Source organism: Gallinula chloropus (genome assembly GCF_964237585.1).
Source record: "Gallinula chloropus genome assembly, chromosome: Z".
NCBI lineage: Eukaryota > Metazoa > Chordata > Aves > Gruiformes > Rallidae > Gallinula > Gallinula chloropus.
The window spans coordinates 67,415,663-67,442,599 of NC_140089.1; the positions used below are offsets into that span (position 1 = coordinate 67,415,663).

Sequence of the window (26,937 nt, forward strand, 5' to 3'; positions counted from 1 at the left end):
ACACTGATTTGAGAGCTCTATTTTAGCCACAGTCCAAAACTATTCTTAATAATAGTAAATATAAGCATGTGTTTATTCCTAAGATACTTTTTTTCTCCTCAATTAGAAGCTGTCTGTAAACATTACTTGATAGCTAACTTACTATCACATGTATCTGTGTTGTGGTTTTACCCCGGCTGAGAGCCGAGATCTACGCAGCTGTCTGCTCTTTAAAGGAAAAGAGCAGGGGGAGAAGAGGGGGGGGGGGAGGGGGGGTGAGGGAAGGGAAAAGAAAGGGGCAAATAACAACCCCAAAACCAAGAAACCAAAAGCCCGTGGGTTGGGATAAGGACAGTTTACTAAAACAGCAGAAAGATAAAACATAACAATGCTAACAGGACTTTAGAGCAAAAAATATATGAAGCTGTTGATACACAATGCAGTTTCTCACCGAACCCACAATTCAGGCCGTGCCACCCAGAGCTGTCCCGGAACCCGATCATCCCCCAAAAACCACGCGTCCCAGAGCTGTCCCTGCTCCTCCTCCCACCAGCCCCCCTTTATACTGAGCAGGACGTAATTGGCATGGAATACTCCCTTTGGCCTGTTTGGGTCACCTGTCCTGGCTTCGCCCCTCCTTTCTCACGAATAGAGAAATATGAAGAACTAAGAAACTCCTTGACTGTCTGACAGCAACTAAAACCATCAGGGTGTTATCAGCACTGCTCCCATTTTAACTCCCAAACACAGCATTCCATCCACTGCTACAAAAGAAGTTAGCTCCATCCTGACCGAAACCAGGACAATCTGGAATCCATAGGCCTTCCCTTTTCCAGTTAAATAAAATACCCTGAAGATACCACCTTCTTTCCAGCACTCAGCAAAAATAGTAACTGTGATCAGGCAACAGCAGTGTCATTATTTGTCCTAGCTTCTCTGAGCAGTCCAATTTTTTCATCCATGCTCCTTTCAGGAAAACCATAAAGGCACTTCCCAGGACAATCTCCTCTACAGTCCTACACCCTAACATTTTTTGTGGCAACACAGCATCATGAGACTGAAGCTGATAATCCTGGTCTTCTCTTTCATCCTGCTGCTGCCATTACTGTACATAAGCACAGGTAGTCATCATAGGAGGAATTTCTCCTACTGGGGAAAAAGGAAAAGTATGTGGTGGGAGGGGGTTAGAAAGTCTGAAGAGCTGCATACAGATGTACATTTAAGCCCCTTATACCAGCACACATCAGTTACTAATGAAAACAAGTGCAAGATTTAAAAAGCCCCACATGATTCCATGTCTCTCTATAAAGTGTTCTCAGTAGTAATTAACAAAAGCTACAAGCTCCTAGACTCCTTCCACTCATTTAACATGACAGACATGTGCACCTCTTCCATGGGTTCAGCGTTCAGAGCCCAGAGCACAGGGCAGCTGCCCTCAGCCCCGGGGCTGCTCCCGCGGCCGGGAGGGTGTAAGGTGCAGCTGCTCTGGGGGAGTGCTGCCGCACGGCTGCCCCGCTCAGGCACACGAACCTGCGCACAAGATTCTGTCTGTTGACCATGAATGACATCACGTGTCCTTGTCCCCCAACAAGCCCAGTCCAGGCAGGACAAGAGGACTCTGGCTTGCCTGTCGCTCACTTCCTCACTCATAAATCCAAATGAGGATGGAAAAAAGCTGTGCTACTTATGGGCAGATACATCTTTAAGACACGTAATGACCACTCTTCCTATTTCAAACATGGCTACATTGCTTATAATCCATCACAGTGGGATCAATGGCCCTTCTGGCAGACCAAGGTCTGAGGATCCTTCTCCCAGCCCAGAGGGCTGAGGGGTCTAGTGCTTCAGCTAGGACGGCAGCGCATGACGACGTTTTTCTTTCCTTGTAAATTCCCTGAGTAAAATTTTGCCAGTGTGTGATATTAAACCTACACATGAACCTGCTTACAAACCAGGCACACGCTGCCAAGGAGAGCTGAATAAACTGTCTTAATAAGAGAGTCAAAAGAGAACCCAAAAGAGAGGTAAGACTGCCGATCATTATCCACTATTCCCACTACCTGGCCACCAGAGTGAAAATCTCCTCCTTCCAGGTAACCAGAAAGGACTGGAGGTAATTCCAAGCCAAGGTATCTCCTACACCTCACTCAAATCAATATATACTGTTTAGAAACCTGTTGGATCTCTAGGCAGACAGCTTTATTCTGCATCCACCATGCTATCACAGGAACATATGCTGCAAATGCAAGAGCTCAATTGAACAAACGTGCATTTCTTTTCCTTCCTTACTTCCTTTCAGCTAGAAATCAGGATAAGTCACAGCCTCCTAAATGTCCTTCTTCCCACATCAGCATCTTAAGAAAAAACTTTGCTGATGAAATTCTTGATAAAAATCCCATGCAAACAAACACTAAAACCAGAATGTCACAAGTGGTTCCCCGTACTGAGAAACTACATGGCAAAGTAAGAGAAAAATGATTTTGAAAGCAGGATGTCATCATGAAAGGGCCTCCTTATTCTTTATTGTAAAGTGACTGCAGTTACATGAATGTGAAAATTAAAGAAAACGATTCAAGCATACTTCCACTCAGTTTCACAGGAGACTTTTTTTCATTAATTTTTAACTGTATTGAACATTAAATAAAGGGAATGAAAGCTTTATCAGAAATTTAACACCCATAAATGATGGATTATGTCCACGTGGATGTCTGATGAGTGGTGTTCCTCAGGGGTTAGTACTAGGACCAGCACTGTTCAACATACTGGTCAGTGACATGGACAGTGGGATTGAGTGCACGCTCAGCACATTTGCCAACACCACCAAGCTGTGTAGTGAGGTGGACACACTGGAGGGAAGGGATGCCATCCAGAGATACTTTGACAGGCTGGAGAGATGGGCCCATGTGAACTGCATGAAGTTCAACAAGGCCAAGTGCAAAGTCCTGTATGTGGGTTGGTGCAGTCCCAAGCACAATCACAGGCTGAGTGGAGAATTGACTGAGAGCAGCTCTGGGGAGAAGACTCAGGGGTGCTGATCAATGACAAGCTCAAAATGAGTTGGCACTGTTTACTAGTAGCTCCAAAGGCCAACTGTGTCCTGGGCTGCATCAAGAACAGCATGGCCAGCAGGTCAAGAGAGAGACGATTCTGACCCTCTGCTCTCATGAGACCCCACCTGGAGTGCTGTGTCCAGCTCTGGGGTCCCCAGTACAGGAAAAAAATGGAACTGTTGGAGCAAGTCCAGAGGAGGAAAACAAAGATGATCGGGGGCTGGAGCACCTCTCCTATGAAGACAGGCTGCAAGAGTTGGGCTTCTTCAGTCCAGAGAAGAGAAGGCTCTGGGGAGACCTAACTGCAGCATACCAGTACTTAAAGGGGTCCTCAGGAAAGTGGGAGAGGGACTGTTCACCAGGCAGTGTAGGGGATAGGACAAGGGGCAATGGCTTCAAGCTGAAAGAGGGTAGGTTTAGGTTAGATATTGGGAAGAAATTCTTCCCTGTGAGGGTGGTGAGGCCCTGGCACAGAGGTTGTGGCAGCCCTGTCCATGGAGGCATTTAAGGTCAGGCTGGATGGGGCTTTGGACAATGTGGTCTAGTGAGAGGTGTCCCTGTCCATGGCAAGGGGGTTGGAACTAGATGATCTTTGAGGTTCTTTCCAACCCAAACCAGTCTGTGATTCTATGATTCTGTTATTCCCGATAGCATTCCCTGCACATTTAAATGGTAAATAAAAATGTTATGACAACCTTGTAAGAAGAGTAACAATTAAATAAAAAGCCACCAAAACAAAGTCAGCTTGCTTGCACTTATAAAGAAGGCAAAGGTGATGGTGAGAACTTCATGAAATATTCACAAATGTTGATTATTTTATGTACAGAGAAAAATTTCCAACAGGCAAACTTTCCAAATCTTTATCAGTGTGGACACACTAGCTAGTGATGCACAATTTAGCTTTAGATCCTAAACAGGATTTATGAAGTTATATCTCAGTGGAAAGAATAGTCTTGTCTTTTCATCAGGAAAACTGAAGGAGAAAAAAGTTAATAAAAATGTTAATAAAAAACTGTTGTTTTACCACCATTTTTAATTAGAACCGCACCTAACACCTAAAGGGAAGACAAGGCTGCCCTAACACCATGGTTTTCATGTTGTGATCTGCAGGCTTCTTTGGCCTCTAGAGTAACTAATTCCAAGGAGAAAAAAATAGCCTAGCAATTGGTCTTCACTGCCAAAAGTTTGCAAGGATGCACAAACAAAACAAGTGGACATCAGTGCTTTTATCTGTCCTTTCCCCCATCTGACAAAGAAAAATCTGTTTTTTCAGACTGCTGCAAGTGCATGTTTATAAAACACACAACTGTTCATCACATCCATCCCAAGTACTTCCCCTCCTGTCAACATCCTGAAGCATATTCTGATGCCTTTGATACCAATTTTGTCTTTGTCATTTAAAGATTGTGACTTGCCACTGTACTTCCAGACTCTGTCACTTTTTCCAGAAGTCTGAATCAACAAACAATACCCTCGTGTAATTACAACATTATTAAAAATAAGCAAACAAACACACAAACTTCTCAAGTTAGAAGTGTTTCTAGATAGGCACCTACCTAGAAACCTGCAACAAGCTGTAAGAAAGGACAAGAAAAACTGAGAAGGGAGCAAGTTACCTGAAATGTCTCTGCTGGAAGTCTCACTTCACATACAGTGTCAGTTCAAGGATAAAAAATCCAACACATTGCCAGTAGCAAGTAACAAATTTTAAACATTAACAGCCTGAATTCCCAGTGACTTTTTTTTCTTTGTCACTCTTAGAGCAAATAGTTAAACCAGCCGACTTACCATACAAGTACGGGAGTTTTCTCCTATGAATGAATCTCTTAGCACCTGAGTAAGTTTACTTGCTCTGAAGGGAGTATGAGGTTTGTTTCGGCCTAAGGCTCTAATGCACTCCTGAAACAACAAACAGATGTAGGCATTTTTCTTTAACATTTTTCTTTTAGGTTGAAAAATCTAACACAAATGCAGTTCAAAAACCAGAAAACACATGCCTTAATTACATTGCTGTACCCTAAAATATCACTAAAATTTACCATTAACGTTCAGACTCAAGAAGTGTTAGGATTTTACCTTTCATTATGTTCAGTAGACAGGCAGGAACTTAAAAAGAATTTAGGAGCCTAAAAGCTTTCTGAATCTCATCTAAAATGTTTACATCTATTGTATCCAACAAGAAAAACAAAAGAAAAAAATGGTGTTGATGTTAAGTGTCCAGACAGGCAATTATTTCTAATTATCAGCTGCAGCAGCCTGGGTGAGCTACAACCTCTGCCAGCAGAAATAGTGTGTACAGGGACATGTGTTAATCCTATCAATTAAAATCTGTAGCTCTGATTCTGGCTCTACCACACACTTTCTTTACAGCTCAGAAGAAAACAAACTTTCTGAAAGCTTCCACGGGTCACAAACCTAGCAAGTATAGCTCCCTACTGATGTACTCGTTACTGGAAGACCCCTGAAAATGTAAGTCATTCCCTGTTTTAAAATAGTCTTCATGCGAAAAAAAAAGGGGGGGGGGGATAAGGTCTCCTCTTTTACTCACAAGGGTATGGGGCTAAACTAATATTTACAGTTGGATGGAGAGTTCCAGTGAGGAATACTGCACAGATGTAAATATTATGAAACTACTATAGAAGTCACAGCAGCAACTAAGTACAATGGAGTGCAAACCAGCGTCGCACTAATCTAAACATCGCCTCTGTCCGCTCAGACATAATAAATTACTTACACAAAGAAAGCTTAAATCTAATTTTCTGTCATCGTCATATTTTGATTATTAATTCTAGTTTCTGCCTTCACCTTAGTACTTTGTGTACTCCAGATGCATGGCTCCCTTGTACAGTTTTAACACGTCTACACATAGAACTCCTTCAAACAACCACACTTCAAAAGCTTTTTCAAATTACAGGTTTGCTTTTAGCAGTACTAACAGAGGGAATGGCTTTTGTGCTACATGAATAGTTCTATAGTAGTTCAATTAATCCTCCAGCTGCAGCCACATCCTTGTGGCCTTTGGAAATCTCCTAGAAACAGCTTCTTCCAAAAGCATGTGGGATGATAATCCAAGAAAACATTGCAACTGTGAAACAGCATAAAACAGAACTAAAAACAGTCTCAGAATAAAACTGCCATGATACTGAACAGAACAAGGGCAAGCTGGCTTTAACTAAGGTCATTATCTAAAAAACTCACCAGCTGAATTTTATAGAATGGACACAGCTCAGATAAACAGAAAGACTAAAGCTTGTTGAATGTGAATTTCACGTGCAAATGCTAAGAAGGACTCAACACTTAGAGGTGAGCAAGGCAGTGCATTCCTTGAATTCTTTTAATCTATGTGTTAATACTACACTTACTTAAGGCGAAAAGCAGATTAGTCAGGAAGAGGGCAACAGATTTTCAACAACTGACATTACAAACTAAACCCAGTAACAAATGTGTATGCTGAATTACTGATATGGCAACCAACAAGTTTTAATTAAGAAATTTTAATTTACTGTAATGATCTTTAGTTTGCTTACTCCTGAAAAATTATAATTGGATTATCTCCTTATTAGTAAAAGGTTTATAGGAGAACAGTGCCAGTTTCTAAATTAATGGAGTTTTCTACTTCTTTCACTTTTCATCATAGCTCAGAAAGCCAGGTAACAAAATGAAAACACTACTTCCATGTAGAATTCCATTACAGAAATAATTTCCTGTTCCAAAAATCCAAACAGGTTAAGACAGGACTGATAACCAGATGCAAATAGCAAGTCGTGGACTAGTACCAAAGATCACTCCTCAGAACATTCTGGCTTAATTCAAACTTGACAATAAATTCAAGGGTCTTGAAAGCAAATGGAAAAAGCTGCATAATTTCAGGGATAAATAGATGAAAAATGCAAAACTAACATATCACTGAGAAATTTCTATCTTCTTGTAACACTCTTTAGACCTCTGGAAAACCCCTACTTCCTTTTATTTCTCCTTAAGCATATAATTTAGATCACAGCCACTAGTACAGCAGCAGCAGAACTTTTCATTACAATTAAAAAGACAAGCTGTATGCAAATGAACTAAGTATGTTTTATTGGTATTGCACTGAAGGCCCTATCCATTACAGAATCAACAATTAAACTGGAAAAAAGGGGAAAAAACCCAACCAAATAAACCAGTTTGATTCGATTACAGTGTTTTGTGAGATCTGCTTAGTCAGATACAAGCCTTCTCCTAAGAGCTGATGCTGAGGTAGAAAACCTAAGCACACCTAACCAACAGACCTAAGTTCTGAGACATTCAAAACTACTGCTTCCCTAGTGACAACCAAAAATTTATTTTCTCTATTCAGACTGAACCACTTTTAATCATTATAAAACAAATGAAAAAAGCCATATCTGTATTTAAATATTTCTTAACTCTCTGGACATACTCTGGATCAATATATGAAAATCTGTGAAACAACTGTATCAGACAATTTGCTGTAACAAAGTACTCAAAAATGGATTCTAACTTTCAAGGGTTATTTTAAACTATTTGTTAGATCTTTCTCAATAGGCTGCTGTTGTGTTGCTTTAATCAATTAACAGCAGTCAATAAATACAATGGAAAGGTAACTTTATTTTTTATTTAGAAAGAAACACTTATTTACTGAGATTAGTGAGAATATTTCCAATTAGTATTTTGGACCTTGAGTGCCAAAGTCAGTCATTCGTCCTCCCATTTTAGATAGCTATCAGAAAAGACTTCAAATTCAACAAGCAGGGATTATTTGTTGAGGTGGTTTTGGGGTTGTGGTTCTTTGTTTATTTGTTTTTTAAACTACATGCATATTGATAACACAAGGTTTCTGCAATGTTTCAACTTGGCAATTACCAAGTGTTCCTTCAGGCATTTAGAGGAAAAATCAACACATTATTTTACCTGTCACATCAGTAGACAATGGAGACAAGCAAAGCCTGCAAAAAACACTCGTTTGAATAGACATTGCTATTATATGCAGAAGGCTTCCACCTACTCAAAGGCAATGGAAACATTTCAGTTACCTTGAGTGCTAAAAGGCTCTTGTTGATCTCCGCGCCTTCCAGTCTCGTCTGCCTATCCGCACTGGATGTATCTGCTCCTCTTTCATTGCCAGCCAGATCAATCAGAGAAAATTTACCATGCAATTTCCCTTTCCTTCTGAGAATAATCTGAAACACTGCATGGCTTCGAGATGAGTGTGCATTTGCAGATGTCTGGCCAGATGTCCTTTAAACAGAAGGAGAGAAGGGAAGAACATATGATCAGGAGAAGGAGCATACATGCTAAACATGGCACCCTCAGAATGCAAGTCTTCTCAGGGCAGAGGCCTGGGTTTTCTTACATATGTTGACAGCATGGCTGTAGTTCTTGTGGAAACTAGAGATACAACCCTAATAACTGGAGGTACATTGTACAGTAATACTCTCCTCAAACAGAAATGGAAACAGTAACCATTTTATTCTTGCTTTTAAAAGGGAGGTAAATCAGATCTTCAGAGATTTCAGACTATCAGAGAGTTGCTGGCATTTTTGTCTGATCAGGCAGCAGTCTATGCACAAGGCTAATTTTAAAGACAATGAAGCTGGACGCTTTGAAAAAAATTTACACTTAACCTCTGTCATTACATATCAAGGCCTTTGAGAGCTGAAGAATCTGGCAGTATTCCAGATTATAAACGATATGAATTTAAGTCAGTAAGCTGGTTACATAATGCATGCAGCTCACATCCAGTAGAAAAATCAGTACTTACTTCTCCCTAGGAGACAGGGGAACTCTAAGTATCGTTACATAAAAGGTATGCAGATTCCCTACTTGCAGCCATCACCATGGGAAAAACTATTGCATATTAAGAAGCCACCACCATGAAGAGACCCCCCAAAATATCAAGCTCTGATTCTTTAATGTACAATGAAAAATTGTTGAAAGCTATGGGAGATACCTGCAGCTGTTGCCTATTTCAATAAGCTTAAGAACATCTTCAACACACTTGACTTCTCGTTCCTGTAATCCCACCACCTGGACTTGCTGTTTACCATCTTCTAACACTCTCAATTTTGTCTTCCTGTTCAATAAGTCAAAAACCTTAAGGGGAGGGAAGGGGATAAACAGAACAGTTAAAGAGGATTTTTGAAAGACACTTGTTTCAAATCCCATATCAAAATACACAAAACATTCCATGGACAAACATGATAGTAAGTGTAAAGAATTATCTGAAAAATCTTTTATGTGACAAAAATCTTGTTTCTGAAAGAGAAATTGCACCTCCCTCAGAAAAAGCTCTGGTGCTTACCTTACCACTGTAGATCTCAAAAAATGTTGCATATACTTGAAGCTCTAACTTCTTATAGTTTGGTTTCTTTAGCATTAAAAAGACATCTCGAGCTGTGAATACATTTCCAGGACAAAAAGAAATCTTGTTACATATTTTCATTTAGTGAAAACTCATTAATGCATAACAGCTGCAAGCATAACAGATAGGATCAGTCAAACAGGTCTAAAACATTGCAGTTTTAACTGCCACATTACATCAGCACATGGCGAAGACCCCAAAATTATAAGCTTAATAAGCCATTATATTTATTACATTTTTACAGTTGTGTGTGTCTATGTAAAGTAAATGTAAAGACTACACATCCAGGAAGTACTTTTCAATTAACCAAAGCTCCATTGTAATACAAGATATTTAGACCCTTATATTAGTACAACAGGGAGAAGATAATTTATTGATCTGTAATTTGCAAAAAGCCAACAGACCAGTAAGGTCTTACCTGCAAGTGCATATATTCCCTTAGAACAATCTTGGTTCTTTCCTGAAAAGTCACCACCCATAGTCTAAATTAAAAAAAACAAAACAAAACAGAAAAACAAAACAAATTTATAGTATAAGCATCACAGAATTTAAGTCTTTGTTACTTATCTGAATTTCTCCATGTGTATCACATATAAAAAGTTTACTGCTGACACATAGAAGAAATACTTACATGGGTTTTTCCACTGCCTGTTTGCCCATAAGCAAAACAAGTGGCCATTCCCCTTTCAAATATGGTCTCCACTAATGGTCGAGCTGTAAACCTTAAATGCAAAAAACAGCAGTACTTGAGAAACTGACTTACTTTAAGATGTCACTACCACAAGGATGCTACAAATTTTAAGGCCAGAAGTGACAAAACTGGCCCTGTATTTTGAGAGGCCAAAGAACATCTCTAAAGAGATTATCAGCTCTAAGGCACTGAAATATCCTAAAAACATTAAAATAAAATCTACAAGCTCCCCTTTTAATTGACAATAAACAATATTATCTGCATTCAAACCCTAAGGAAAAAAGATTTCCTTCTTTTAATGATGCGACACAGCACAGCTTACTACATGGAATTTGGAGCACCCTAAATAAGACAGAATTAGAATACATCAAAATAGGACAGTGGAGCAAATAAATACTTAGGTTTTGCCAACACTAAAATCTGGCTACAGTTTTACTAGTCTGGTTCTTTTCCTCCCCAAATCAGCTTCCAGGGTTAAATTTAGAAGACAAGAGGCCAAACCACACTGCACAACCTAATATTTTGAGAACATAAAGACTCAAGAAAACAGATACCCAAGCTCCTCAGAATGGAATAACCTAGTTAGCCCTGAAGTATTATTTGATGTGTCAAAAATATTACTCAAAGTATCATTTTTCTATTTTAGGGACTTCATTTTTACTTAAAAAAACCCCCATGCTTATCACAATTATTTAATTAAAAGCTCCAAAAGCAAAGGGTAATCTAATGGAGGGTTACCAATGGAGGTAAGAATCTCTCTGAAAAAGTCTCTCTTTCTAAACTTATTCCAGGTGTTTACACATAAAGTATCTTTAATTCCACTCTGAAACCAACACAAGATCACTTACAAAAATAATATGGTCAAGACCAAGCCATTCAGCAACCAAGGGTTATGCAAAAAACTGTTTAACTGAATCATTAATTTTCATCAAAGATATACCAGATGACACCTGATCAGCCCTAAGCTTTTCTTTTATACTTCTTCTGGACCCAGGTGGCAAATGGCAAAGGTGAGGACTGGGAGAATGGAGAATTTCCCATTATTGAGAAAATCAGGTTTGAGAACATCTAAGGAACCTGAAGGTGCGCAAGTCCATGGGACCTGATAAGGCACACCAGTGAGTTCTGATGGAACTGGTGGATGAAGTTCCCATTGACTGGAGAAGGGGAAACATAACCCCCAGTTTTAAAAACAGAAAAAAGGAAGACCTGGGTAACTATAAACTGGTCAGTCTCACCTCTGTGCCTGGCAAGATCATGGAGCACATCCTCCTGGAAACTGCTCAGGCACATGGAAAGTAAGGAGGTGAATGGTGACAGCCAACATGGCTTCACTAAGGGCAAATCATGCCTGTCAAATTTGGTGGCATTCTCTGATTGGACTACAGCACTGGTGGATAAGGGAAGAGTGAGAGACATCATCTGCCTAGGCTTGTGCAAAGCATCTGACACTGTCCCACATGACATCCTTGTCTAAATTGGAGAGGCATGGACTTGATGGATGGACCACTTCATGGATAAGGAATGGACTGGATGGTTGTGCTCAAAGACATGAAGTTCAGCATGGCCAAGTGCAAGGTCCTGCGTGCAGGCTGGTGAAATCCCAAGCACAGCTACAGGCTGGGTGAAGGATGGATTGAGAGCAGCCCTAATGAGAAGGACTCAGGGGTGCTGATCAATGACAAGCTCACCATGAGCTGACTGTGCAATAGCAGCTCAGAAGGCCAACAGTGTCCTGGGCTCCATCAAGAAAAATGACCAGCAGGTTGAGGGAGGTGTTTCTGCCCCTCTGCTCTGGATACACCCCACCTGGAGTGCTGTGCCCAGCTCTAGGATTGCCCAGTACAAGATACTGGGCTGTTGGAGTGAGTCCAGAGGAGGGCCATGAAGATGAGAGGAATGGAGCACTTACTGAGAGATTTGGGATTGTTCAGCCTGGAGAGGAGGAGACTCTTGGGAGAACTTCTAGCAGCCTTCCAGAACCTAAAGGCTAACTACAGGAAAGCTGGAGAGGCTGTTTATCAGGGAGTGTAGTGATAGGACAAGGGGTAATGACTCTAAAAGAGAATAGATTTAGATTAGGTGTTAGGAAGAAATTCTTCCCTGTGAGGGTGGTGAGACCCTGGCACAGGTTGCCCAGAGAAGCTGTGGCTGGCCCGTCCCTAGCAGTGTTCAAGGCCAGGTTGGATGGGGCTACGGGCAAATCTGCCCAAACAGACTGATTTATTTTGCTGATTTATAAAAAAGAGACATAATTATACCTATTCAAAAGTACAGCGAAATACCAAGGTATCTAGGAAAGTTTTCAAAGAAGCTCTATACTACTCCAAATGGTACCATGCCAAAATGGTCCAACTTTACTTTTACTAGAACCTTTATTTGCAATCCTGATCTTTCAGAAATGTAAACTGTGTTTCTCCTTTAAAACTCAGAAAGCATACCTATTCAAACCAGTGTGTGGTTTTTTAATAGTATGGAAAACTTGCAACTTGGTGTTGCAGCTCATTCATTGAAAAACACTAAAATACAGCTTAAGTAATAGCAATAGTAAAAGTAGTCGTTTTCCCTTTCTCCCTCAAACTGAAGATTTTTTTTTTCAGCATACTGGAGAAAACTGGAGTAACTTGTCAAACTCTTTTTTTCCCCACTGTGACCCTGAAGTTCTGGTGAGAGCACCTGACAATACCTGTTTCACTCTTCTGTTATTACAAGTGTCTCTGAAGTAGAGTTTCCCCTCAAGTAATAATCATTATTGTGCCATATGAGGGAGAAGGAGAAAGCCTGTACTGTTGTACAGGTTCAAGACTTACCGTTTCAGATTAAATACAACCAACTTTAAATATGTTCCTATATTACCATTAATGCATTACATAATTAATAAAAATTGACTGGAGAAAACTCAATGCCAAAATACAGTCACATGATATGCCAAAAACATGTAAACACTATGCTCACAAAGATAAATAGCAGGGAGCAGGGAGAAGAACTGCTTTTTAAGCAGGAGGAAAATGATTGGGAGAGGCACACATCACCAGCTAGCTGGCTCTCCTGTAACTCTGCACTGTTGAGAAAGGAAAAATGCTACCAGTAGACAACCACCAGACAGAGAAATCTCGAAGGACAGAGGTCTGCTGTTCAGAAGTCTTTTGTTAGCATGAACTAACAGACTAAATACATTTTCCCTTCACCATCCTTCTCCTAATTCTATGAGGCAGAAGCTCTAATTTTCAAGGCCTTTTCGTAAGTCTTTAACTACAGATTTTCTGTTATCACCAATGGGATATTAGCATCCTACATCAAACAGGGCATGGTGGTAACTTTAACTTTGTAGTTGGACTAAAAATAAGAATTAATATAATTTTTCTGTCGCTGCTGCTTAATGCTATGGGAAGTACTTTCCACCCACAAGGAAAAGTATCTTCTTCAAATTTCTTTCTAATACCAACATTCCCTGAAAAAAGCTTCACAGTATTTAGACTGTGTATCAAAATTTTGACCTGTTGCAGTGTCCATCCTTGTCTCCTACCGTACCTACACCATTTAGTGACCTGAAAAAGGTAAGCTGCTCTTCTAAAATTTTTAAAAGCACGATGTATGTTATTCTGTGCCAAATGTGCAAGTGAAACAGAAGAACAGAGGAGAAAATGGAGATCCAAATACCTTAGGGCTGAAAGTGGATGTGTGCCTTTGTTGCTATTGTTTTTTAAAATAAAACAGATGCAGCATTTTGAGCAAGATAATTTAGCTCCATGCACCTCTGTGCTGCATCTGCCAGTTTGCTTCCAGAAGCCAAGCCAGATGAAGTATCTCAGCAACACAACCTCTCTTATCCTGTGTATTCCTTCCCCACCCTCTTCTGACTTGTTTCCACTTGTTTTCTTAATTATCTTACACACAAACTGCAAGCTCTTTGGGGCTGGAGCTGTCCTTTTCTTCGAAAGTTTCCTGAAAAGCCATGAGTCAGGTTCCTCAGGTGCTGCACATACCCTAACTACAAAGGCAACAGCCTGGAGGCAAATGAAGAGCTCATGAAATTGTTCGAATATGCAGTAGCTGAGGCAGGCAATACATGCTAGAGCCTGGAAACCAGCAGGGCTTGGTGGAGGTCTGAGAGCAGAGGTGGAGATGACATTGCAGATGAAGAATTCAGGATAAAGAGTTAAAACAAAAGTAAACAGGGAAAACAATGGAGGTAGCTATACATGTATCTGGTAACACAGAGCATAGGAGTTAAGTCCATGACCCAGTTAAGTCCACAGTTATTAACATGGGAGATACATGAGAAAAAAGATTCACAAAGAAAAGCATATACACATACCTGTAAACCATTTCATTGGGAGCTGTGTCATCAAAGGCATAATCAAAACGAAAAGTTTGGTTTTCTAGGTACCTTGTTAAATCCACTTTTTGTTTTGGTTCATGTACCATCACAACATCTTTACTAGGAATTGTTATTACATCCAGGTCTTTCATTAAAGTTTCTATAAAATAAGTGAAATATATATTTAACTAACAACACATGATAAGTTTTTACATTTTTCTCACTGTTTACACTCTTATAACATCTCAGCTCCTCCAAGTAACAACACTGCAATGGATTTGGGCTCTCAGTGCCTAGATAGCATCTGCTAAGTAAGAGATCTTATTTTGGAAGTCTTGTCATCCTATCCTACCAATTCCTAGAAATTAAAGAGAGGTTGTATCAAGTAGATTAGAAAAACCAGGATCATTAATTATAGCACTATCATTTGCAGCTCTTTATTTATTGCACAACACAAAGAATTTGAGATCTTTTTCCTCAGGGCTTCTACGCTGTTTTACTGCCATATCCTTTGAGCTTTTATAAATAACTTCTCTACTGGAGAAACTGGACACTGAAGTCCTATACTGAAACTTAAAATTTTAAAATAAATCAAATTACTGTTAGGGTATTAATTTTTTTGTGGTTCTACTTATTTTCTCTAAATCTTTAATATTACAATCACAGCTTTTAAAAAGAAAAATAATCACTTTCATTCTATACAGACATTTTCATTTATGTATTCCTTCTAGAACCTAAAGCATACATCTTTAATATAGAACTTCTCTAAAGTAGAATCCTGTCTAAAAATTGCCTTGCAAGTAGAAAAAGCTGAAAATGCTAATGATCCTCCCCATCACTGGGAATGAACAAAAGCCATCTAGATGTGATTTCAATAGTGCTCCCAGGTTATAATTACAACAATTAGCAGTAAATTGTAGTGCTGTGTAGTATGAGATGCAAGTCAGCAAAACAGAGAACCCAGTGATCCATGATATGCACAAAAATAAAGATCCTTTATGTGTACAGTCAGGATTACTAATGTGTCCTACTTGCATTTCTGTGAAAAATTTCTGACAAAACAAACTATTTCTATTTTTTCCTCTTCAGGGAGGTTACACAATATTGTCTTTCATACCCTTCAATTTCAAAATGTGGCATGAGAAATGCTGTTTCTTATGAAATGTGTGTTTTCAGAAGATTGCATCATGTGACTACCAGATTACCTTTATGGCTTATCCTCTGCATAGATTACTTCATTAATACCTTTTTTCTATAGCTTATTTGTAAATATCCAAAATTACTTTAGCGCCAGCCTCATTTTTATTTCAAAAACTCTTCTTCCTACAAACACCTCTGAACTTTTTAAATAGTTACAAACCACTAATACCCAAGATATTCATCTATCACCAAATCAAATCCTACTTCTGAATGCTGACTCATGCCCTATGACAACCTGCTCTCATTTACTGTAAATTCACTGTGTCCACCTTCAGCTCAGGTAGAAGGTGGCATTTGTCCCAAATGTACCAGATTGCTAAATTGTATTTTATTAAAGAGAACTTCCAATGCTGAAACACAAACTCAACAGCTACCAGACTCACACTTTGAATGCCCTTATTAAATCAGTTGTGCAAAAGTTTCAGTTAACCATCTTTTTGAGATTATGCATTTGTTTCAGATCAACACGAGAAAAAAATACAGGGAATAGGAAAACAGCACGAGTAAAATGACAAAAAAAAATAGGGGAAGCAACAATGTGGAGGGGAAAAAATAAGGTTAGAACTAACTATATCCTGGTATCGTGTTTTCCCTTTCCCATAGAATTCTCTCATTTTCCTCTGGATATGCTTCAAATAATCAACATGTAGTGATGCTCTTTAAATCCTTTAGCTAAACAAAATATAGTTTAAAAAAAAAACCCACAAAAAATCCCACTTTGAAAATGAAAATCAGTTTACTTAGCTCCGGATTCAGGGAGGCTGCAATCCAGAAGCACTTGCATTCTTAAATTCCTACTAAAATTAGAGAACTTCATGGGAAGACTGGAATTTAACTGGACTTGAAAACCTGAATTTTTTTTCCTTTGGAATACAGATTCCAATCTGATAACCAGGCAGTAAGGAGAAAAGTTGTCATGCTATTCATATATAAAAATGTCACTAGGGATTTATTCTAATACCTTATAGTTTTTAGTGGCAATTAATATGCCACAAGGGTATCCTGCCCAGCCTTGAGCAGCATCTTTAGGGGATATAAGTCTCCAGTTTGTCTGTAATCAACTAGACCTGCAAGGAGACGTTTGGTCACCTAACGTGATTTCAGACACCTGAATTGTTTGCTTGATGTCTGATTCAAGTCCACTCAAAAGCATAAAGACGTGCTCAAAGAATGTGCAAAAATGTTTTCACTCTCTGCTCAGATCACTCAAAGAATAGCTTAAAAGAATAGTAATCCTAATGCATTGTAACAATATTGAATAAATGACAGCAAAATTAATTCCTAGATCAACTAAATACATCCTTTATGACCTTGGAAAAAACCTGCAGTCTCTCTACACCTCAGCTCCCAGTCCATAAAATGGTGTCAGGTTAAATTCTTTTTCTCCCCATCTTTATCCAAGTTATGACGAATCTGTGAATTTTCTGGGTCTGTCACACATACTGTCTAGAGCAGCAGTCTCACCTCTGATCAGTATTTCTAGATCACTTTAACACAAATAACATTACTATCAGAAGCAGCTTTTCAGAGAAAACATTCAGCAAAATCTTCAATGATCATACCTTTTTTGTTGAGTGGTCGTTTTCGTACACAAACACATATCCTGTGCTCATCAATCTGCAAAGGAACCAGTCTGTTAGTGAACTACATTCCCCAGTTCTAGTCATATGATACTTTACTTGTACTATTCAATTAATTAACCAATCACTTAAAGACAAATTTGCGAGACAGTGAGTCATCGGAAGATGTACAAGCCCCTTGTGTCTGCACAACAGCCACGAACCCCAAAGGGAGAACAATACACTAACAAAACTCCCTGCAGACAGGGATCTAATCCTGTAGAGCACCAGGTACATTTCAGAACACTGCAAGCAAATCCAGCTCTAACAGGGTAAATATGCTAGTGACAGATATTGTCACTGTCTCTGACTTCCACAGAGATCTGATCATCTTCATTTAAGGCTTCTGCTCCTCTGACTTCTCTGCAAGCCAAAGGGCCTCATTACCTTCAAAGATCAAATACTAATCTTCATACTCAACAAGGTTTTCCAGAGATGCTTAACGGTTTGGTGTGCAGATGCCCTAGCATCACAGGAAAATTCACAATACAGAGGCTGAGTACTTACTACATACTGGTACTATTGTACAATAAAAGGGTATTTAAATTAACAATAATCAACCATAGCTTAGTAACCCAGGACCTGCTAATCTCTGTATTATCAAATTACTGAAAAATAAACCCGTGATATCACAAATATATATAAATAATATACATTACTTATTATTACAGACAGAAGTATGCACTGAAAATTTGAAAACTCAAATAGCAAAAACCACAGAAGGATAGCAAACTTCCATGTTTCTGGAATACTTACAGGATCTGCAGTCGTCAGTGGTCTATAATCCAAGCTTGCCCTGAAATCTCTTATCATACACATAATTTCATAGTTTGGGTTTGTCGCATCAACATCCTAGAGAAGAAAGCAACAGAATATTTCTAAAATACTTTTTTTTTTTCCAGAAATGTACTAACTCCAGTATGTTCTGTGTTTATTTTTAAGAAAAATACACATCAACTGAAATCTTATTTCTCTAAAAAATGCCAGAAATGTCTCAAACGCAAGTTTAACACCTTTTTCCATGCTGGTGTAGCTAATTTACTGATCATAAAGCGAAACAACTGTGTGGTTTCTATTTCATGTTTTTTCATTGGCATGTAACAGACAATAGCTTTTAACTGAGGACTCATTAACAGTCTGCTCAAGAAAGAGAAATGACTCCTGCCTTGCCTAAGCAAACACCTCTGGACTGCCTATGACCAGACAGCATACAATCAACTCAACGCTCAACCACGCAACAGTGGTCTGTCAGAAGAATGGGTGCATTCCATCACACAGGTAATACATGCACCTCAAAGGGCACTGCAGGCACCCCAGATGCTCTGAACACATCCCTGCAGGATCCAATGCGGGTGAATGGTCTTGATCCTACCACTGGTCCTGAGTTAACTCCTACGGTTACTTGGATGCATTGGAAACTTTTCTAATACTCCTCATACTGCTTCCTAGCCAAAGCAAACACAGGGATACACTGTAGGATACATCCAGGCTCAGAAGACCTAACCTGAAACCATTGTACCAGAGCAGACAGATGCACAGAGGTGGACTCTCTAAGCCTGAGCCTTCTGAGAGCTGAGCTGGTTCACTGCAAAAGCAATCAAACAGCCTTCCCATCAATTCTTCCCTCTACTGAGTTTTTACAATATTTCAAGATGTGCTGCTGATGCTGTACATAGCCAGCTCCAGAGATCATACCTTATTGTTGCATGCCCCCCCCCAAATGATATAAAACTCTTTCTGGTCCATTGCCAGTGCTGTTTCCACAACGAGCTTTCTCATAAAGCACTGCACTGGGGTTAACAAGCTGAAAGGGAGCCAGCTCTGTGTCCCTGTAGCTGTGACACAGCTGATCCTCCCCTCAGAAAAAACTATCTCCTGGTAATCAGCAGCTGACTGTACCTTGATGTTGTTCAACTTGACTACAGTGAACTCAGGAGGGGGGGAGGGGTAAGCAAGTGGCAGTGTGGTGCTCAGTTACAACTGGGCTTAAACCACAACACACTTCACAGCAACAGCAGCAGCATACACAAAGCAATAGAAAGGACAGGCACAGGCACATACAGGTCACCAAGGCAGAGCTTCCTCACACAGAAGTTTGAGAGTCAGATGCAAAGGGAGTCTTTACAGGAGCAATAGAATTTTAGGTACAGTACCACAAAAAACTTTAATTCTTTCTTGAAGCCAAAAAATATTTGTTCTTCACATAGACATAGTCACAGTTTGCATTGGTGTAAATGAATAGAAATTAAGAGAACATAAATTGAATATAGGAGATTATAGGTTAACTTAGAACCATCCTTCAAACATGAAGTAGAATGCCTGAATTATTTACTCGGTGGTGGCACTTCTCATGTCAGTTGCAGACTGGTAATATCTCCTCAGAGACTAACACATACACACAGGGCTGCCAACAAGATTACGCTACAAGATTTTCTAAAGCGTTTACACCACAGTGACAGAAAGTCATTTAATGTTAAGAGATTTTTCTCACAGGATTAGCAACTTGATTTCCTTCACACAAGTTCCTAGTAACTTACTGCCAAGCTACTTGCATGATGCAAAGCTAAGTTATAAATGCTTAGATTGGTTTAAAGAAAAAAAAATTAAAAATCACTGTTGAAACTTTAATGTCAAGCAGATGTCCTACAAAGCATCAAAGATCATAAAAAACAACTTATTATAATGTCGTAACACCTCCTGTACAGTACCAGTCCCATCTAAAACTGAAGGACTGATTATCTTTGAAGAACACATGGCTAGATAGGCAATGCAGAGCAGTTATTTCTGTAGGAAGAAAAAGGGGAAACAACTCTCTGGAGGAATACTTATGACAGCAATGCAACCAAGCACCAAAATATTTATCAGCTATGTACACAAGATGAAAACTTCTAATTGCAAGATTCTTACAGTTCTTAAAAATATTAAAGACTGAAAAAAGCACAATGACTTTACAAACTTCTCTTGCTGACATACATTTTCCATCCAAGGTAAAAATACTAACCTGAGCTCTTTTTTCTCTGAGTTCCTGCTGCTGTAACCTTCTTTTTTCACGTTTCTCCTGCAGTTTTTCAACTTCTTTTACACAATTAGATTTTCTACGTGCTTAAAGAGAATGATATAATATTAAAATACTTTCAGTGTTGCAAGAGTTTACTATTTACACTGTAACATTTCAATTACATTAATTTATTACTAATTAGAATTAATTTCTGTCGAGTATCTTTCAGACAAATCAGTAGTAGTTCTGAACAACTTTGGCAATTAAATTTAAAGTTCATAAATTAATTGAAAAAAAAGGGAATGGGACAATAAATATATCACAAAAAATATAATGACCCTCCAAAAAATTTCTGGACAGATACGTGTGATCTCTTGGTTGTAATTAAAAGAAAGCACAGCCAAATTAAAAAAAAAAAAAAACAATGAACAAACAAAAAAGACCAAAAAGCAAAGACCAAAACAAACCTAAATACCACTACCATGGTTAAAAAAAGACAAAAGAAAACCAAATTCCAAAAGTGACTGTTTAGCCAGAGTGCTCTGAAAAAGCTCCTTGAGGAAGCCCACAGACCACTGCATGTGTGAACTGTTTGTCCTTTAGGGACAACAACACAATCCAAGAGAATGTACACGTAACACCCAGAACGAATGAATCCTTGATTCATGGTTTTACATACAAGGGGGTCCAAATTCCTTTTTTGCAGCTTGAACTGGAGATATATCTGAAAAACTACCATTCTGTTGAGCGGAGGAAGACTGCTCGGGAAGCTGAGTAGGTCGCGCACGTGCAGAACCAACCGCTGCAAAGGAAAAGGATAAAGCTCATCTGGACACAGAAAAGTGTAACATTTCTGCCCAGTTCTGAATCACTGTCACAACGAGACAGAAAGAGGTCCCTTTCCAGACACAACAATTTGCTGGGGGTGAGGTGAACCCATACATGTAAAGTCTTTTAGTAAGACATTTGTTACGCAGCCTTTTTTGTCCTAGCGCGATGCACCAACACAGCATGATTATTAAGTACCAGTGCTGCACACACATTTTTACAAGATCTCATACAACCCATGTAGACAGAGCACAGCATGTACTTCAGCTTAATGGTGCCCCTACTTATTGCGAGGGAGGGGGGGTTGGGTTAGGTGGCTTTTAAAGGTTCCTTCCAACCTAAGGTGTTCTCTGATTCTATGAGATACGGAGTTCTAAAACTTACAGGGCTGAAAAAACAAGTCAGAAAAGAGGCCCTGCTGATTTCACATGTTCTAGCTGTCACAAAACAGTCCCACCCCACCTAGCCTATGATCTCTAGAGGAGCAAAGTGATACAAATGAAAGGCAGCAAAGTGTCACTCGGTCTGTGATTGGAAGAAACAAACCTTTCTGACACTATACTGGAAGGAATACATAATCAGTATGTCTGAACTTATCACTGATTCTGTATGTGCTAAGGATGTCTATTTCTGAGGATGCAGTGATGTCTGTTGCCAGTGAATGCAGTGGGAGTGAAGAGCATGCAAGAGCCTTCTGTAGAGCTGAATACTTTGAATTGTTTTTCTAAGAATTCGTTCAAGCAGCTCTGCTTCAGCTCTCCCATTTCCTGCACACGTTCCTAAAGAGTCTGCCAGAAGAGTACAAGTGTGAGGGTATCAGCCTTGAGTAGCAGCCAGAGATGACACTCCAAACAAAGGCCAGCTCACTGTGCAACATGGAGACAACTATGGAAACTGGTATTGAATGGGAGAGGCAAGACAAATGCCCAAATCATTCCAAATATGATAGGAGATCTAGTTTATAGCACAAATGGACTGCATGAAATAAGATGGTGTGCTGAAATAAAGCTTAATTACAAGGCCAATAAAGAACAAATGCTTAGGCTGACTGTGAATTACTAGCATGATATGCATGACCTATCAAAATACAAGTTATCGAGTTATTCCAGATCAAACAGATGGATGTGAAGAGAGTCCATCAATAAGATGTCTCAAATTTAAACCATATTAGTTTGAAAAAAATTATCCTTTCCTAACACCCCCCAGAGGCAAATGGCAGAAGTGCAACAGTGGTCCTAACCATCCACCAGAGGAGTCTGAACACTTGCAAAGATATGCAAGCCCGCTTGCTTTTCAAGTTTAAACAGATGGACTGGAATCTAGTCTGAATTAATGGCAGTAGATTAATGTTTGGAAGAATAATCACCACCATCATTGGTACAAGTTAGTTAAGTTTAAAACAGGAGAGAAAATGAAAACAATAATCAGTAACTGTTCTTTATCAAGTTACAGTTGCATTACTTCTATATTCACCCAATACACACCTTTCACCTATCTTCCTGTGGTACTTCAGCATTTTTTGGTAGATTTTTTCACTATTAATTGTAGCGTGAGGAATAACGCACAGGGCTTAAGCATTCTTTGAATGAATGTTTACACACAGACTCTTACAAAACCAAGTTAAAAAAAATGAAAACGTAAGAATTTTAAGTGCAATACTCAGTGTATATTGAAATGCTACATTAAACCGAAGCGAAGAGAGGATGCTTTAACTTTGCAATGTCCACAAATGATTTAATGTAGCCTAATTCATTAACTTCACATTTTTGCACCTTTAGTTCTTCATCCTAATCTTCCTCATGCCACACTGCTTAAATTTTCATATATATACTATAGGTGCAGTGTGTATTCCTCAATACACATAGGAATAATTCTAGGAATGATGTACCAAGTCTTTCATATGTCACATGTATGCATAGGGAATGAGAAATGCAGAACTATTAAGGAAGGTTAGATGAGCAGGACCTTCAAATGTTCCCGTGTTTTTTACTTCCTTGAAATGGAGAAAGATAACGTTTACCTCTGTTGTCTCTGGCAGGGTTGTCATTTTTAGCTGCTACCAAAGTTCGTCGAGTCTGCAAAGGAAGAAATCTCTGTTATTCGATCCCCACACTACTGAAAACAAACTACAGCCCTATGTCTGCTTCCTTCCAGTGAATGAAAATTACACATCAGTAATACATAGGACTGCTGTCAAATGCTTCCCTGGACAGCCTAGGCTGAACACTGCCTGAACTGTTGCAAGTACTGTTTTGAAACAGCCTCCAAAACCTCTTATCTATTTTTGCTTGAGATACATTTAGTTATTTATAAAAGTATTAGTTCCCAACTCCATCTCGGACAAACTTACTTTCAGAGACATTTTAGAAACCCCTACTCACCATAGAAAAAAGAAAGGAACATAGTTAAGAAGCTCCACAGATACAAAAGTTACAGCTAAAAACTCAAGCCTAGCAGGTGCATAAGGGTACTGTAAGTTTAACACGCACATGTTGCACAGACAAGACCAACCTTCACAATTTTGTTTACTTTGACTAGCTGAGTAGGTTGTGGTGTCTCTGGGCTAGGCTCAATATCTTCATCAGGTGCAAGGTCAGGGTTAAGCGAAAATATGCTCTCCAAGTCAATCTGTGCAAAAGAATATAAAATGCATTCATTAGTCTTAAAACAGTACTTACCCTCTCCGTTTTTCCTGTTATGCTTGAGGATAAACAGTAGACACACTTAGTGTTTTTACCCCGCAATAAGATAATTCAGGTTTCAGAATTAACACATGATCACTAAAACCAGGGTAAACTTTGGTCTTTGCATTAGCTGCAATCACAACTTTCAGGAAGGGGATGAATTAAACATAGATATACACAATTTTGTAAAGTGATCAAATTAAAACATAAGTAGCTAGTATTACTGTGGTAATTTGACAACTACTGCAAAATACGAGACATTCTGTAACCTAAAAAGAAAGATCTCTCAATTACTTGAAATTTCCCAGACAGTGCAAGAGAAACAGATGAATTTCAACCACCCAAAAGTAAATTTAACATCGTTTCCACTGTGCTTTTGTCATGCTATTTATTTACCTTTGAAGCATCCCTCATTCAAAATGTAAAATGTAAGGAGGGAGGGGCAAGATCTTAAAAATAGCTGGCTTCAGATGTATTGAAACTTGGTTTCCTATAAAAATCTTAAATAGCTTTGGTCTCTATAGTCTGTCACTTCCTCTGGCTGTAACTTTCAAAGACCTCACTACTATATGGATTCTCTGTGTCCAGAGAAATGAGCTCAGCTGATGAGATCACCAGGATTTTATCTTTTTTTTTTTCGTCTTCTTTTTCCTGTGTTTACACAAAACTTGTGAAGGGTAATTTCTGAGATGCTTCTCCAAATCCCAACTGAAACTGGTTAACATGGTCCAAAATTTAAAGAGGGGATAGCAAAGCATTACACACAAAGACATGGTTTCTCAGGGGAAGTTAAGGCTGGAAAATTATTGCCAAAAATAAATAACAAAAAACCTAACAGTTCAATTCCATAATATCACAAACACAAAAACATTCCTAACCTAGCTTTCCCACTAGTTTCCTGCCGGCCATTCTTCCTCTCAAAAATTTCATTTCTCTACTTGTAAAAAGAGGATAACAAGGTCAGCCTTTGTAATCTGGTTCAAAATCAATAGATGAAAAGAACTATTTAAAAGCTATGACACAGGAAGTCAAATTTAATACAACAGGAACCAGCATTTGCCCAACAGCTCTCATGTAAAAGTCTGGAACCAAAGAATCAAGTAAATTAGGTTTTATATTTTGTTTCCTGTGCAAACTCCAACATAGTATTAATGTAGACTGCACATTTTTTAAAAGAGAAAAGTTCCAAAACACTGAAGTTTACCTCTTTGCCTTTAGTATCCCCATTTTCAATCCATTCAACAGTTACACTTTCATTGTCTTCATTCAGAGATGTTACCATAGCTTGGTGAATTCGACCTAGAAAGCAACACAAAGGATCATTTATTGACCGGTGGAAATATTTTCCGAAAGCTATTTCCATCACTGCACTGCGACAGGCAGAGAAGGACAGGAAAAAGAGGGTTAAAAACATGAGGTGATAAATAAGATGATTCCTGGCCACACACACTGTGAAGTGGCTCAGACCGGATCCACCAGCAGAGACTCTAAGGAGACAGCATACAAGCGACAAACTCAATGAACAGAAAACTAAGTAAACAAAACACCACTTGAAAGCCACACAACTTGGATGTTCTTTTCTTGAGAGAAGAAAACTCCAATACCAGGAGTCCCTCACAGGCATTAAAGTCCCCTGAGCTCCACAAGGGTTTGTGTCCCTCCTAAGCTGATACATTAGATGTCCCAACACAGGAGCAAAGCCCCCTGAAACTGTATTTTGACATCCGTTTCTTACAGGCATCCCATCATTTGGTAAGTCAACTGAAATTTACAGTAACACAAATCATCATTTTAAAAACAGCTGCTTACACAGACTGCTGAGCTGGAGTTAAGGTGCTGTTGCTTTGAATTCTCCAGTGAAATACCCAGAGCCATCAAGCCCCCATGAAGTACAGTCAGACTTCAGTAAGGATCTGTAGGAAAATTTTCTATGTCCTATTTCCTATGCACAGTAGTGAGGAGCAATTGGAAAAGCAGATCAGTCATGCGCTGACACAAAAGGATCAAGACCCAGGTGTCAAATTGAATTCACATCTGTGCTTTGGCCTAAGTGTACCAAGAACTGGGGTTTCTAAAGAAGAGGAGTGCAACGTGACTGCTCCTCCAACATCCTCCTCTAACAAGCCACAGCACTGAAAAGCACTCTACCTGTCCTGAGCCACCCCCAGGTGTCTGAGGGCCATGTGCAGATTCCAAAGCACAAGTGCCCACCCTGGAGCAGCCTGTTCATACGTTGCTGCTACTGGGCACCTGCTCAGGGGCAAAACACTGCAGTCTCCATGCATCTGCTCTGGCCTAGGTATCCTCTGCCTTCTCCTTTCCTAAAGCTCCCAACCCCCCCCAAATACACTCCTAGTTTTCACCTCCAGCAATTGTTTTCAAACTTCTGGTTTAGCCACTTCAGTCATAATTTGACTGTTTTCCAAAGCTGATGTTTTTGTACAGTCTAAGCCTCCTGAGGCTTGCTGAGGGACAGGAAGTAAGAAAAACCTGACTAACATCCCATATTATGTCACCCAAGGGTTCAAATAACCAATGTATACTGCTAACATTTCTCTTATTGCACAAGGCTGCCGAAACATTCACACGTAGGTAAAGTTAAACAAAAAGAAAGGCTGACGGGAAGTGTCATGGAAGGTAACAGCAAATCTGGGTATGTTGATACACTGTGCAGAGGAAGAGATTACCTGAAACTTGGGTGAAGTGCAGCACTGGGGGAACTGGCAGAGCAGCCAGCACCCCTGGGCAGCACTGCTTTCACACTGGCAGTACTTGCCTTGATGGCAACATACGTTACATACGCATTTCTAACCTCTGCGCCTGTCCTTGCCCAAAGCACAAGATTCACTCCACCACTAAAGAATGTTAAGTAGTTTTCTTCACTCAAAAAAAGAAAAGCCTCTCTCTCTTCGCTTCATTTGTTTCCTTTCCTCTGGCATTTGCTATTTTTTATTCCCCTGACCCATGTTTTGTCTGGACATACCCTTGCCTTTGTGCTTCCTGAGCATTGCTCTCCCGGGACACCCTGGCTGCACACAGGGTCGATCTGCTCTGGATCCCCCTCCGAGGCACTGCCAGCCGGAGATGCACGGGCAGGGACCACTGTTGTGGTCTCCCCTCCATGCACCTCTACTCCTCCTTCCCCCTCACCCAAAGGATGCTGTGCAGGCATGCATCCTGCCCTCAGGACCCTTCCTGTGTTCTGCTGG

General features: G+C 39.6%; 1 protein-coding gene across 3 annotated transcripts in view; it reads right to left on the minus strand.

Annotated features, from left to right (window-relative positions):
- Positions 1 to 26,937, minus strand: part of KIF2A (kinesin family member 2A) — a gene marked incomplete at its 5' end in the record, with an annotated part of 59,272 nt that overhangs the window by 13,029 nt on the left and 19,306 nt on the right. For 2 of the 3 annotated variants that reach the window (XM_084278725.1, XM_084278724.1), the window contains 14 exons: positions 4,818 to 4,928; positions 8,060 to 8,264; positions 8,977 to 9,119; positions 9,328 to 9,419; positions 9,806 to 9,869; positions 10,019 to 10,109; positions 14,397 to 14,559; positions 17,162 to 17,216; positions 17,975 to 18,070; positions 20,220 to 20,320; positions 20,896 to 21,018; positions 23,065 to 23,119; positions 23,556 to 23,672; positions 24,933 to 25,027. In XM_084278725.1, the coding sequence (XP_084134851.1) occupies positions 4,818 to 4,928; positions 8,060 to 8,264; positions 8,977 to 9,119; positions 9,328 to 9,419; positions 9,806 to 9,869; positions 10,019 to 10,109; positions 14,397 to 14,559; positions 17,162 to 17,216; positions 17,975 to 18,070; positions 20,220 to 20,320; positions 20,896 to 21,018; positions 23,065 to 23,119; positions 23,556 to 23,672; positions 24,933 to 25,027 (1,511 nt within the window). The remainder of the gene's footprint in view (positions 1 to 4,817; positions 4,929 to 8,059; positions 8,265 to 8,976; positions 9,120 to 9,327; positions 9,420 to 9,805; positions 9,870 to 10,018; positions 10,110 to 14,396; positions 14,560 to 17,161; positions 17,217 to 17,974; positions 18,071 to 20,219; positions 20,321 to 20,895; positions 21,019 to 23,064; positions 23,120 to 23,555; positions 23,673 to 24,932; positions 25,028 to 26,937) is intronic. The other variant, XM_084278726.1, reaches the window with a different exon arrangement.